At 35.8% G+C, this 16183-nt stretch overlaps 1 protein-coding gene across 2 annotated transcripts in view; it reads right to left on the bottom strand.

The window, feature by feature from the left end:
• Nucleotides 1-2914: 2914 nt before the first annotated feature.
• The window catches only part of rau (RA domain-containing protein rau), a 174534-nt gene continuing 161265 nt past the window's right edge, over nt 2915-16183 (bottom strand). For both annotated transcript variants that reach the window (XM_067145268.2, XM_067145269.2), the window contains 5 exons: nt 14653-14731; nt 13161-13224; nt 9545-9796; nt 8092-8266; nt 2915-5046 (listed from right to left, as the gene is read on the bottom strand). In XM_067145268.2, the coding sequence (XP_067001369.2) occupies nt 8114-8266; nt 9545-9796; nt 13161-13224; nt 14653-14731 (548 nt within the window). In that variant the 3' untranslated portion in view covers nt 2915-5046; nt 8092-8113. The remainder of the gene's footprint in view (nt 5047-8091; nt 8267-9544; nt 9797-13160; nt 13225-14652; nt 14732-16183) is intronic.

The following is a 16183-nucleotide window of genomic DNA, read 5'->3' as shown; positions in this document are numbered from 1 at the left end:
GGCAGTTTCATCCACACTGCTGAGTCCTCATTTGAACAAGGAAAGTTAAGCTCTTCATGATAAAATATCCTCTAAAAAGGGAATATATAACTTCAGCTTGACGGGGAAGTTTGGTACCCTGCTATGTCATGTCACCATCTTCAGTAAAACTGCATACAATTAACAACACAAAATAAAGATATACGTAGAAGTTAAAAATTACGACTTACTCTAAGAACATAGACACATTTTTCTAACTATCAAGTTCACACCTTAGTACAAACACAACACTTAAAACTAACTTAAGCAATGTTTACAATACAGTGAAGAATGTGAGTTTCTTAGAAAATAAATTTATGTAAAATGAATGATGACAATAGATTGTGCATTAGCAAATGAAGTCAGCAGCTTGAAATGCTAAGAATCAAACAGATTCACAATCATCAGAGTTACATATCATGAATTTCTATAGTAATGCAGTATAATAAAGAAGTAAGAAACCATAATGCCTACTATAATGGATTGCAAAGAAGCTAATAAAATTATCTTAATAACATAATGTATATAAATAATAAAAACATGTAGCTGATTCTTGTGTTAAGGGGATTGGTGTATGTTACAACTTTCAAAAAATTAATTTTTCAAACTACTACTTTATTTACAGTCCAACTATATTAGTAAACTCTGGTGAAATCATTTTGTAAATATCTGCATTAATTTTTGATGTGATGAATTAAGAAGCAAGATGCTGCATGCATCTATTGCCTTCATTAATTCAACACTATGAGGTATATTTTAATGATAACTTTTCCTTGTATTCTTAGGCATCATGTCTATAAAAACTGATCAGAATAAAGTGCCTCAGGTTGATAGTTGTTTTAATAAAATGTACCTGCATGCAATTAAACTGACCTACACTAACACAAAACTAAAATTACTAATTTGGGAAATATATTTCTGGGAGTGGTCAGTTTTGCAGCTGTGACTTTAAAGAGCACAATTTTTTAAAGAAAAAAGAGAATACAAATACTGTGTACTGATAAATGGCTCAGCTATGGTGGAAATTGTGAATATCGAAACAAAAAACAGTTGCCATTTTTAATATAATTAATTAGCAAGTTTTATAATGCCTACGTCAGTTTTGAAATTTGTGATTCCATTATAAATATGTTATATTTTTCATTTAGAAATTTTCATTATTGTGCATATACTAAAAAGGACACATTTCTGAAGTTTGCAACATACACTAGGCTCATTAAGGAAACATATTCCTTAAGGAATATCCAGATTATGCAGCTCTGATTACAGTCCACTTCACATAATTTATGAACAAAGCTACCCAAAGCACTCAAAAAGCTACAAATGTTACAAAAAAGAGGAAGGTATACATTCTTCAGACATGCAGTGACTGCTCTTCTCTTTTTTAATTTCCTTTTACTCAAATCTTCAATTTTTCTCATATGTACAAGGACAGAGTACCAAATTCTTTTAATCTTTGGAATAAATCTGAATACATGAAAGTCTCTCCTCTAGATTTTGTCTAGTTTGAGTTTCTGCCTGACACCTTAGTAAGTATAGCTGCTGATGACATTCTTGTTTATAACAGACTAACTTAAAGAAGTTAAAGAAACATAATGCAACTAAGCTGCCCATTTCATTCAGGAAGAGAAAATTCCAGAACATAAATGTTTCAATGCTATTTTGGTTTCTTTATCTTCTACAGAATCTTAGTGGGAAACCAAGACTATAAAAATATATTAAAAGATAACATTAATATAATATTTTTCAACTTGTTTCCTTTGTTAAAAGTTTGAAACCATCTGAATTCCTCACAAAAGTTCTGACGATAAATGACATGATATGCTGAGTTCTAAAGTCAAAATAGTTGATGGGGCTGATCTGTTCACAATTTTTTTTAAAAAGGTTATTTAATTATCCCTACACTGTTCCATAACACAATTGCCCATCTCTTCTTGGTAAAGAGGGCAAAAGCCTACGACTAGGGCTCATCCGATTATTCATAATATATAGTTACAAACTTTCTAAGAACCTAAATTCAGCTTGAGAAAGCAGAGATTATTTTCTAAGTAGTGAGGAAAGATAAAATAAAGTCTATTTTGCATGATGTAGCACAGTGGTTTTCTTTGTTAAGTGTACAGATCTGGTAACATTCTTTTATATATCTCCAATTTCATGGAGTTAATACACAACATAAATACAGTATTATACAATAACATATTTGATAAGGAAGCAAATTCATATACAGAAGAAACAGAAACACAAACATAAAGAAAAATATAAACAAATTGGGAAAAAAAAATTACTTAACAAATTATTATTAAATAGAGTTTTAAACTGAACTGGAAGTTTGGAAAAATGAATATAAATCATCTTTGGATTTATTTAAAAAAATATAATTACAAAACAATATGTATTTACATGCTAACATTTACAATAATAACACTTAAAACTAAATACTTCAATTTTTAGAAAAGCACTTGCTTCTCATCAGAGACTAAACTTTGGTAATTGCCATTAATGTTTTGTTTCAAGAAATTTAGTCCATGACTGAATACATCACACAAACACACAGAGGATGCATAAATAGTATGAAGTTACTTCTTCTTTAGCGATATTCATGTATTTCTTTAAATACTAATTTGAACTATCCAGATATTATTCAGACACTGATTAAGAGACCATATGTATGTTAAACCTATGGCTGCAGATATTGTCATACACAAGAAATTTTGCTGGGTTTGAAATGCCCCTGATTTTAATGAAAGAGCATAGTATAATTCAGAATGGGGGCACACTGGAGCAGTGGTCTAGCCACAAGACTCTCTACTTGAATGTCCCAAGTTCAAATCTCACTAATTTCTAGAAAGACCAGCATATGGGGACACAATGGGCATCTCATCTTACACCCTTGGTCACAGAGTCTGTAATGTTGCAGTTAATTAGTTTTGGACTTGTAATTTCCTTTCTAGACATCTTCATTCTCGCAACTAGTTTGTGCACATAGGTTTGCCAACAGTCTGGTTTTCAAATGGACACTCTGGGTTTCAGGCCAAAGTGAGCAAGTCCATTCAAACTTGTCGACTAGATGGGAAATGTCCAATTTTCCTAGCCTTCATCTAATAAACGAATAATGGTATATTAACTTTCCTGATATTAATATTCATAGCATAATGAAATGAAATTCTAGTGGCTCTAGAAAAGGTGTTTTTAATTTATTTTTTTACAGCCGATCATTCTTCCAGTTCGATTTTAAATCCTTCAACCATGAACGGTTGTGTAGGTTCACATACTGTGTCACTGTTGAAAACTGTGTGGAGTACTGTATCGACGACAGTCCTGGATAATTCAACGAGAGGAACTAAAAAAAATCAAGATGGGCTTAAAAGACTTGAATTGCTCAGTTTAATTACAGAAAGAAAAGCATATCATTCACTGCATTTTTCAAAGAATTTCTCAAAGTGTGAAATCTGTGGAAAAAGACCACCTCCAGTCTTAATTAAAGTGTAAGCCGCAAGTAATGGGCTTACATTTTTTTTAGCAGTGTTTATTATCTATAGTTAAATATTATAATTTTATGTAGATATCTGATTCTGGTCCTAATACAAGCTGGTAACCCCAATGTGCACTTCATGTTTCATATGGGGCATTTAAAGCAAAATGGTTTGAATCGACAGGTAATGCGGGGGTGGGGTAGCAGTTCAAAGTTTGTGATAGCACATCAATGAACACAAATCTTGTTGCAGCATAATATTCTAGGGCCTTGTATAGACAAAGCCTGCCACCTTCTTGAGAAGAGTACCAGAACAGGAATGGTGTAGCCAGAATTTCATGATTGGGAGGGCTTGCCACTAACTTACATGAAGATGCTCATCACATATAAGCTTGGGTTGGTAGCAGATGAAGATTCACAAATAACAGGACAGAAGCCTAGTTCAGATTCCTGTCTCTGTATTTTCTGCTAGTTTGCAATATTTTAATTGTTTTTTATTGAATATGTTTTCCTTTCTTTACTCACCTACCAAACTCAACTGATCAACACTAAAACCTGAAGTTGACTGAGCTCTCAATAAGCATCAACTAGATGGAGCTGACTACAATATACCTGTTTAAGAGGTGGCTGGAAACAGATTCGTTTGATGTGAGTTGCCGCATCTAATTAACAACACTCGTGTTACAGTTGACAGCAAAGGAATACATTCGCCGAATCAGACGTAGGACAAAAGTAATTTATGTTTATGCCACTTGTGATATAGAAACACCAGAGATGGGTTGTTTCTTCATGCTTTAAATCTGATTAAAATTTGAAAATATTTCTTTAAGAATGGATGTGGCTTTAGCTGGGTGAGCCCTGGTCTGCCTATGCCAATGCAGTACAGTATTGGTGGTTAAATCACCTGCATGATGAGTTTCATCCCCATTAATTATTTTGTATTACACAGTTGCCCTCACAAATGGAATTATTTACCACATGCCAATGAAAGGACTGGAAATTGGACCTAGGACAGTCTCGGCAGAAGTCAACCTAACCACTGAACATGGTACCAAACACTATAATTTATTATGAATTAAAGTAATTTTTTAATAAGCCTAGATCAGCTAGTATTCAGATTTGTGGATCTAGTAAAATAATCCCTCTTCACCAAATCGAAACTGCTGCTATATTTGACAAATTTGTAGATGTTTTGTAGACTTGCAAATGTCCCCAGTGTTTGCTGTGTTCACTCTGCAAGCTTACCTTGTTTTGTTCGCACAAGCATTAACTGATCACTCCAGCAACATTTCTTGTAAATAACTTGGCCTAATTTGCCTAGATCTGTCAATTTAGGTCAGATATATGTGACTAAAATCTGCAAAAAGGATAACAAGATATACAAAGGTCCATAAGAGCATACTTCAGTTTGGAGGTTTGACAAGGATCACACACCCAATTCCACCAGCATACTCTTGAGGACAGGAACTGACATCCAGCATACCTAAGCAGTTATTTGTTGCCTATGATGAAGCATGCTATATCTCATTCACAGCCGACTCAACTAGATTTCACGTCTGCAAAGAAACAGATACATTTTGAAAATAAATAAAAGAGACAAGGCTATGAAAAAATAATAATAATAATAATAATAATAATAATAATAATAATAATAATAATAATAATAATAATAATAATAATAATAATAATAATAATAATAATAATAATAATAATAATAATAATAATACCAACGACAACAAATATCTATGCCTACATAGGAAGTTTTATGAAAATTGAGACATTAAGAAGCAGAGTGGACTGACTCCAAATCCTGAGATTTCTATTCTTTTTATCAACCCATAGTATGAAAAGAGTGAGGAGTTCTACCTTTTAGTAAAATGAATGAAACCCTTAATCACTTTCCATTTTGGCATAAAACAGGCATTCAGTCTGATCATCCATTAAAGTTAATAGCCATACGCAAAGTGGATGAAAGTGAACTAAGCAAGGCTACAGTGAACTAACCTAATTTGAATTTAACGTACAAAATAAGAAAAAACTATAAAAAAGGGAAAGTGGACTAATGAACTCATATTTTTGGTTTTTCATGTTTGTAGTGGACTATCATACTTTCTTGTTGCACGGTGGTGAACTTGTTTACCAAGTTGATGGTCAAATTAAATTACCAGTATTTATTTTTGGTTACTGAGGAAAAATGCAATTATTTCAGCTTTCCTAGACCAAACTAACATTTGTCACATCAAGCAATGGACTAAACCATACATTTAATTTAATTTACATGACTAAACCACTTAAAAGATGTCAATACGTGCAATCCATATTTTTATATAAGTGTGTACCGTAACGTTAATGTTCAATGTTATGAAAATGTGAAGCGTTAATTCACTCTGCCTCAATACACATAAAATTCCCTATTATCCAGTTTACAGATATTCTGTGTATGAGACTTTAAATATATTGAAGAAACAATAAAAAATAAAAAATAAAAAGTAAAATCTTAACATCAGAAATTGTGTAGCATGGTTACAAAGATAGCCATCTCAATCTGATTTTTTCCTTTTACCTATTAAGGACAATAATTATGAATGTGGTTTTTTAGTATAGATTAAGAGATAGATTTAATAACTAAGTCAAGTTTAACTTTATCTGAAAGTTTTAAGGATTATTGGTTATTTTACATGTAATTAATTAATTAATTAAATTATTGGTTATTCTTAAAGAAAAAATGTAATTGGCCAGTTTTGTAACCAATATGTGGAATAGACCATTTTTGTAATAAATCTACACCTTTCCCTAGACTCTTCACATGAGTGTTTAAGGTGGTTTTTTTTTTTTTCAAGTAGGATAACATGAATGTTGATGACTATGGTGCTGTATTTTATTACACAGTAACTTAATCTTTAAATATATAAAAATGAATACAATTTTATTTTTGAAACATAAAGGTACAAACTTGTGCAGAAACATTCTGTGTTCTATCTAGTCTTTTGTCCTGTCTAGTTGTATTACACTAAAAATGTTCAAAATGGTTCTTTAGAAAGATTTCACAAGCACTACTGAAACCAACTAAAACTCGCCCATTAATAGGAAGTAGGATATCAGTGGTTCAATTTTCACATGACTGAATCCCAACACTCGTATTTGCTGATCTGAAATTGACCATGCTTGTCGCAAAGAGTTGGCCATTTTTGTAATTGTAGATATATAGTTCAACACAATTTTAACACATTTCTGACTGTTGATGTAGCATGTCGACCTCAAAATTGTAATTTTTCTACATACTACTCATCATCAGTAACTGAAGATAGCACCCCTCAGTCAAAACTTAGCAAAGCTGTTATCATCAGAAAAGAAAATGGCAAGCTGTTAGTAAATATGTATGACTGACAACAGATGTTTACTGCTTGTGATAAGAAAATAGTTCCTCGGATCACATCTTTCAGTCATTTTTCACATTATTTGTCAACAAAAATTGGATACGGTAGTCCAACTGTAAATGTGAAGTTTTGCAAGGCATATTGTCTCCCTCAGAACCTACCTAAGAAGTTTGAAGTAAGAGGTATGACTGCAGAAAGGATGAAATATCTGTTCAACAACATTCGAGAGCGCTGCATAGCAGAAACAAGGGATTTGTTGTGCCCATGGCCAGGTGACATTACGGCACTGAACTCAAGCCAAGTAGCAAAACGGTTTGTGTGTGCAAAAGGAAAAGATACATAATTAACAACATTCCTGAAAAATGAGGAACAATTTAGTTTTGTTACTACAGGATGAAAGAAAGGTTACTAATGTAAATCTGTAATTGGATACTGACTGTGTGTACGTTCAGAACATCTTTAAAAACATCAAATATTATTATTATTATTATTATTATTATTATTATTATTATTATTATTATTACTAACATAGCATTGCCACTAATATTATAATTATTGTGTCCTAATCTTATCTGTACATCTTAAGACAGAACTTCTGCGTTATTTGAGCGTCGCAGGACTTAAACTTTCTGTTTCACTTTTTTAAAAATTCTGAACATGTTTAAATATTTCACTTATAGAGAATAAAACTTCTAAACATTTAAGCAAATTATTTTAATATACAAAGAAAATATGCAAATTCCTTTATGAAGTGAATCAGTCAACTTTCCTTAAATCCTTAATATTTTATTGGAGTACTATACCTCACTTTCCATTAGATTTTCTCGAAATTCAATAAATTCTATCTTACCAACTTCTAAGTTATATAAAATGATCAGTTTTTAAGCTAGGGACTTCTGGTTTTCACAAAAATGATTGCAAATTTACCAAAACTACAGTTTCCTGACTTAAGGTATGGTTTCCTTGCGAGCATCACATATGACGAATCCATTCCAGAAGTTTTGCTATTGAGTTTGATACATCCTGTATATGACATGATTTGCCACTTCTTTATTCCTCTCCATTATCAATGTCTACTAAGTTGAAGAGGACTGCACTACCCTTTCCTAACCACATAATATGTACTTAAATAAATTATTACTACTGCCATATGTGTGCTTTCTTACATGTATCTCAGCTAGCTTCCCCACCAGCATAAACACAGAAATTTTACAAGAAACTTACTATTTCCAAGCTGGAATGGAGCTCAGATATAAAAGTAATTCTCGTAATCAGCGCAGGATGAACTGCTGAGGCGACTGGTTTCCAAGTCGCTCGAAGAAGAACTTTGTTGCTCCTCTTCCTGCACATGGTGTCGAGAAGAACTGGGAATAGAAGGTAGTTCTGGAGTCCACGGAGCCTAAAAATGAATTAAATGTAAAGTGCTTATATATAATTTTATCCAAAATGGAATATCAAAAGAATCGCAGATATTTTCAGGATGAAGCTACCGGTACTCCAATAGTTTCTCCCTAATATTTACAATTTGTTAAACATGTCCAGCAACCAAGGGCCGCTAGGTGAGCCTGGCATTGCATCCACTTAGCAATGCAAGACTCTCTTATTTTTACTTGTACTATTATCTAAGTGTTATTTTTGTCTAGCCTTCTGAATCAACTCCTTTTCTTCCTGAGAGTCATGGTACTACATTTTTCAAGAACTAAAACCAATTTCTTCTTCCTTTTTTCTTTTTCCTCTTCTCCCTCTCCTTCTGTCTGGGACTTTGATGTTTACTTCCACATGATTGACATTTATAGAATTGTACAATCATCTATTCAGCTTTCAATGTTCCTTTTCATTTCCTTGTGGTACAACTTTTGGATTATTTTTCTTTCTTCAGTGACAGGGGAGGTACAATACATCCACTAATATGCCCTGGCTGTTGTAAAAGGGTTTCTCAAACTGTGCAGATTGGTTATCATGGGAACCTAGCTCAACCTGGTATTCTTTCCACTTACTTGTGCCAGACTGCTCATTTTCATCTTTCCTATCTGACCTTCCTTGGTGAACTGTTGTCCTCTTCTGATGCTGACAGTATTAGGTTTGCAAAACCTAGAGAATAATTTTTAAGCCCTTCATGGTCCTTTCTTTTCTTTTGATGAGACCCTCATCCTTTGAAGCATCTGAACTCCTCTATTTTTTTAATTTCTTTAAAACCCTGATTAGTGTTAAGCAGGGATGATTGCCCAGCTGTACTTCCCATTAAAACAATAATCAGAACCATCACCAGACATCTGCCTTATAACAACGGTTACTGGATGGTTACAACCTCATAAAAATTATTTTGTCTAAAATAAAGAAATAAAAAATATATGTTCTAAATATTTTTATCAAACATGTATATACTAAACTAATGTGCAGTTATCCGCAAATAGGAAATTCTCTTCTTTTAAAATTTCATTCAATTGTAATTTAAATCTGACAGTGAATTTCTTAAAATCTTTAGACTTATTTGAACTCTAAAGACGAATACTGGTACCAAAATTGAGAAACAAATCAACAGAAGACTTTGTGATGTCTTCCTGTGCCAAAGAGCAAACAAACCACTAATAGGTATGTGATACTTTTCTTAGAAGTATGGGAAGCAAGCAGTAAATGAAATACTTCCTTATTCCCACTGGAAGGAAAAATATATTACCTTTCTGCGCGGCCTTAAGTCGTGCAGATTGCGACGAATAAGGAAGTGGAATTCGAGAGTGCTGACCCAGCAGTTTTGGACCTGTAGAGGGCAGTCATCAGGATGCAGCTTACGCTGGTACTCCTGGCTCTGGCACACCTCATACAGTGAGAACTGCTCTACCCTCTCCTTGCTGTTGTAGTAGTTAAGTAGGATCTGAATGAGATCATCCACTGTCGTTCGATCTGATATCAGCAGGCTCTTGTACTTAGACTGTAAACAATAAAGATGAGGAGTTAGGAAAAAGTGTTCATTTGCATTTCCTATAAAAGAAATCTGCTAAAGTAATGATAATGATTAAATTGTTTTGAATTTACTAACAGCACAGACACCAGTCTTAACAAAATGTAATACTATACATGTTTGTAAGTTACTTATTCATTACCTCATAATAAAATGCCAGTTCTAAATGTAAATTCAAAATAGAGAGTCAGTATTCACAGATGAGCAATTGAATTAGAGTTAGCTGCTGTTCTGGACAAATGGCTGTGTAGTTAACTTGTCAAATATAATAGTACAATTTGACACATGACTGCAATGCCGTCAGACCTGTTACTGGCCATATGAGTTAAGCACAAGATTGGTAAGACATGAGATCTCAGTGCATTTGATGGCAGCCAGATTATGGGTTCCAGGTATATGGACTATCCTTTCTCCAAATTCTTGCAGGTACTTAGGTTTCCACTGGCCACTGTGTCAAGAGGGTATTACAAGTATGTGGATTTGGGAAAAAACCACTATCGTCAGGGTCTACTGACATTACGTACATAATGATTACAGGAGTTGCTACCTGCTAGCTCAGATGGTAAGAGCAGATAAGACAGGTCACATTGCAGCAGATCACTCACAAATTCAATGCTACAGAACGATGACGTGTCAGCAAACGTACCACCAGAACCATTTCCTCGCAATGGGGTAGAGAAGCTACTGTCCCACAGAGTGGGCCACCCCACACAGCATGTCACTAGGCACAAAGACCGACATGGGGAAAGGAACATCGCCATTGAACTCTTGAAGCTTGGTAAAAGATCACTTGGACAGATGAGTCCAGGTATCATTTGGTACACACTAGTGACAGGATACATAGCCAAGCACATGGATCCCTCATGCCAGCAAGGTGAAATTCAGGTGATGGGGGTGTCCTCGTATGAAAACTTCATGCGAGATGAAATGTGATCCCTGGTACATCAGCCAACATCCCTGAACGATACAGGAACCTGCTGACAGATCATGTCCACCTACTTGTTTTACCATCAGCACCCTGCAAGAGACCTACTCCGTAGCAAGATTATTCACTCATGATTGCACCTGAATTGCGGCTGATTGGTTTGATTAACACTGCATGGGCATGAGGTTGCTCGCCTAGTTCTCCAAGTCAACCAACCCCAAACCTATTGAAGACATCTGGGATGCTGTCAAGAAGGATATGTGTACCCTGGATATTGTTCCGACAAATCTCCATGCATTATGGGAGGCTGTGCTGCGGTCGTGGATCAGCCATTTGTCTTCCCAATGCTTCCGATGTCTTGTCAAGCCCATATCACCCTGCATCACTGTCCTCAATAGGGCAAAAGGTGGTCCTACACGCTACCAGGCAGGTATCTCTAATTCAATTACTCATCAATATATTTGTTTATTATTTAACACAATAAAAATTTAAATACTGATTTTTTAGCAGTTCAGTGTTACACTATCACAAACTGGTTTAGGCAACAACAGAATGGAGAAGGTTGCAACCTTCATTTTAATTAAGGTACAGTCCTGGCACTTGTCTGGTGTCAAGATGGGAACCAAGGACTATCAAGGACTGTAGTGCCATGATGGGGTTTGGTTTGGTTTGGTTTGGTTTGGGTTATTATTATTAACCAATTCTTTAGAAATTAAATAAATAAAACATATAACAAGGGGAAAAACATATAGTCACTAGTAATGTTCTGGCCAGGTTGTCAACAGAGAATCGAGAGCTTACTCCTTTAGTATACGTATTAGTTTGGTTTTGAAGAGATGAATGGGAATGAAGATGTCAATTTCATGCAGGGCAATTGATGTTGTGGGAAGGCGATAGAATACACACTGTTGCTGGAATGTTAGGTGCACACAAGGAGTATGAAATAGTGGTCTACCTCAGATCCTGCATGGATGAACATGTAACAGGAAATGAGATAACAAAGATGTGCATTTACAAGTACCATTAACAATTCTGTGGAGAAAGCAGAGATCTATGCATTGTAGATGTCTACTCAGGGCCAGGATGTTGAAATATGATAGAATTTGTGGTTACTATACTGTCTCACCAGACCTTCATAACATATGCAAAGAATGAAAGTATGCAGTTAATTTGATTAACATTTGTGGGGGAGCTGATGACCAGATGAGGGAGCAGAAATCATTGATAGGAAGCCAGGTGCAAAATTGGAAAAAAATGGTGGGGGGTAGAAGGATCGTAGGGCTTAACTACTAGTGTTTATTTGAAACAGTACATAGGGGTATATACTTCCCTTCTAAGTAAATTACCCCCTCCCCCTTAAAGGGTATATTTAAAATGTTTTTGTTTGAATTCTCTTGTTATAAAAAGAATGATGTTCAATGGAAAATTATTCCCGGGTTTCAGATGGACTTGCCACAATGAAGCATGAAAAATAGGCTGCATGTGCGGAGTTGCCACCGCTGTGTTTCCTTATTGCTCAGGGTCTGGCAGTCATCCTATTATTTCTATCTCATCTGTATTATTCTTGATATTTTTATGAAGATATGCACAGTAAAATACATTGGTTTCAGTAATATATGTGTTACATTTTCCTCATTTTATAATGAGTGAATTCCCCCTGGGCAATTTTAGTGGGGGGGGAACCTTTGAGATAAAATAACCGGTGGGGGGGGGAACCATCCCTTCCTCCCCGTGATTTTGCACCCTGATAGGAAGAACATAAGTACAGATGTCTTATTTAAGAGCATTTACATCACAAATGTCAGTAAATCTGAACAAAAGTCCAAGTGACCTCATAGCACAGGATTTAACTTGGTCTATATGAAAAGAGAAATTTAGTTTGCTATCATGAATTGTACCTTCTACTCCTCCAAGGACCTTCATGGCCTGTATGGAGATGACTTTGATCTTTATTACTTTACATTATAGGAAAATGAAAGATTTTGGATACCTGTTATCCTAAAAATTGGAAACGAGTTCTGCAAATTCAGTAGAAATAATGTTTGTCCCTATTTGGGAGTTTACCAAGCACATTCTATCAGTAGTGAGCATAAAGGGAAATGCCCCTGTGACTGTCACAGTAAATTCTCCCACTTGAGAGTATTTTAAACTAGGAAGACAATGTTGAAAGTTATACTGAGAACACTCTCTGGATATTTACTGGATATATAAATGGAGACTACTACTCTTTAGCTGTTTGTTTATAATTCAGACAACTCAAATGGGTAACACTATCGACCCACTTTAGAAGTAAAGTAAACAGTAGACAAGAGTGAGTGCTGAAGTGAATGTGTCTTTCATAGCTGCTTCTCTAGTTTGTGGAGACGTAAACGTGTTTGATGTTGTTTTATAAAACAATCAACTACTCACCCCTGGCATGAGGACGCTGTCGTAAACTTTAACCAGGCCACCTCGCCTTGTCTGCAAAGAGAATCTGCAACACAAACATCACAAGAAAAAAACTATTAGTATTCAACACTTGGCTACATCTGTCTACCATACATTAGACTCTAATTTGGTAACTTGGTATGTTACATGTGAACAAGGGAATTGATAGACTGGGGAATAAATAGCCAGGCTGTTATTTTCTACCATCCTAACAATTACTATAGGTTTTAAGAGATGCTAGAATATCAGCATTCTGTTCTGCAGGAGATTTTTTTTAACCAACTGGATGCCATTCATAGTTGTTGCATTTAAAACTCTCTGAAATGTCACCAGTACAGCTGGATGGAACCTGCTCTTGGAACAAAACAACAACAACTATCCAATTGGGCCACTCAGGTCAGCTGATCAAAAATATTGTTTAGGTGAATTGAATGTTGCAGATGGTAGCCTATGAAAGTTGGTCTTCTGAGCCAAAGTTGGCAGGTTCAATCCCCCCCACTCAGTAACATGGCATTTGAAGGTGCTCAAATACTCCAATCTCATGTTGATAGATTTAGTGGCACGTAAAAGACCTCCTGTGGGACAAAGTTCCGGCACCTCCGCGTCTCCGTAAACCATAAAAATAGATTATTACTTTTTATCATTTTTAATATTGTAATAATTACAAAAACCCAAATTCAGATAAATAGTACGCTGAGCTATAGGAAGATGTCAACTGATGACGATGACAAAATGATGATGATAATAATAATAATAATAATAATAATAATAATAATAATAATAATAATAATAATAGATTGTATGGCTACAGACGTACAGGCACTTTGATTTGTCGCTATTTCGGCTACCAAAAGTCTCTTTTTTTTTGTTTTGTTTTTTTGCTATTGGCTTTACGTCGCACCGACACAGATAGGTTTTATGGCGACGATGGGACAGGAAAGAGCTAGGAGTGGGAAGGAAGCGCCCGTGGCCTTGATTGGTGTGTAAATGGGAAACCACGGAAAACCACCTTCAGGGCCGCCGACAGTGGGGTTCGAACCCACTATCTCCCGAATACTGGATACTGGCCGAACTTAAGCGACTGCAGCTATCGAGCTCGGTCAACAAGTCATTAATATTTCTTCGTTATGTTTTCCTTTACCACATGACACGAGAAACCGAAATTCTACAGGGCGACTTACCACTGAGTTTTCTCGAGAATTCTCAAGATCTTTTATTGGTGTAGACTACCGAATGAACCTCTTATCCGTCCTTCAAAACTACTATTACCCTTGCGGGGTTTGAACCCGCGATCTTGAGGCCGACCGTCCATTAACGATGGACAATTTCTAGAAATGCTACGTTTTCCCAAGCCTTTCCATTGCATACTTTGACTAACACCGTATTCCTACACGCTGCGTCCGACAATAAATATGACTGCTTACACACTCTGACCACATTCATTTTTAGTAAGTAGATGAAATGAAGCACTCACCGTGAATCACCGCGGGGATGGCAAGACTGCAAGGCTGCGGGGCGCGCCTCTTCATCTAAAACCAACACTGTCCTCACACCTGGAAAGAAAAAAACGTAAATTTAACAACAATTAAAGTATTTCTTGAACAAAGGATTATTAAGAAGTTTTAACTCTGAGAGAAGCTAATAGTATTTTTCTTTACTTAAATGTAAAAAGTACTATGGCATCACGTTATGTTTTTCATTCATAACAATTTGAAGTACAACCTTGAGGACGTCCTAAACTACTGGTCGCCTACTTATGACGCTTCGGTGTGCCGAACAGTAGCGGCAATTGAGAATTAGAGAAAACAAAAAATACCCGGGTTTGTGCGATGGGGTGGGGGCGGGCGGAATATATACACAAAGCAGAAAAACTACAAAATGGTAAGTTTCTTGAAGATCTCTGAGCGAATTTCGACAGAGAGGTAAACGGTGACAGTTTACCGACTTAAGTGCGGTAATAATACTAAGATTCTGATTTAAGGCTATACAATAAAACTTTCACCAAATGAACAATATTACATATGCATTACAATTAAATAGAAGTAAGGCGTGATTATACAATTAAAAGTAATTTAGTATTTGACTGCACACTAAGAAGCTAAAGAGACTGCCAGACTGACGAATGCGCGTGGCAAGTGAGCGAATCATACCCCAGTGTCCATGACGTCGGCAAAAGATATAAACCCCCTGCTACCCTTCCTCAGAGCACATGCAAAGTGTCCACTACTTGCTGTGGTGCTATACAAATCGGTTAGTCGCGACGAACGACTTCTTTTTTTTTTTTTTTTTTGCGTATTTCCACGAATATTTTTTGAACAGTTTGTTAAAGAATATACAGGAAATAATTAGTTGATAAGACAACAAGGCTTGTACAAATTGTTTGTTGTAATAATTCCTAGTTTCAGCTGGCTAAAATAGAAAAAAAAGTAATGCTTTCTCCGCAAGGGTAGGGGGCGACTGCCCCCACCCCCAATCGCCGCTACTAGTGCCGAATAAGACCACTGTGAGCCAGGGCATACATACACTGAAAGCCTTGATATCAATCTTGAGACATCACCTCTATGCACCACTCTCTAATTAAATCATTAAGCATTTTTATTATTTTATGTGCTCCTATATAGCCTACAGTACCTTTGTCACTAAGGACTGCTTTATTTACATTATCAATAGATTTACTGTGTATCTTTTTATTCTAAGTTGTACCTAGATTTTTGTATTGTATGAGTATTTTCGTCCGCCTCTGTGGTGTAGTGGTTAGTGTGATTAGCTGCCACCCCCGGAGGTCCGGGTTCGATTCCCGGCTCTGCCACGAAATTTGAAAAGTGGTACGAGGGCTGGAACGGGGTCCACTCAGCCTCGTGAGGTCAACTGAGTAGAGGTGGGTTCGATTCCCACCTCAGCCATCCTGGAAGTGGTTTTCCGTGGTTTCCCACTTCTCCTCCAGGCGAATGCCGGGATGGTACCTAACTTAAGGCCACGGCCGCTTCATTCCCTCCTCCTTGCCT

The sequence above is a fragment of the Anabrus simplex genome, chromosome 4 (genome assembly GCF_040414725.1).
Source record: "Anabrus simplex isolate iqAnaSimp1 chromosome 4, ASM4041472v1, whole genome shotgun sequence".
Taxonomy (NCBI): Eukaryota; Metazoa; Arthropoda; class Insecta; order Orthoptera; family Tettigoniidae; genus Anabrus; species Anabrus simplex.
Note: the sequence above shows the minus strand (reverse complement) of the source record. Positions and strands in the feature narration are given on the sequence as shown.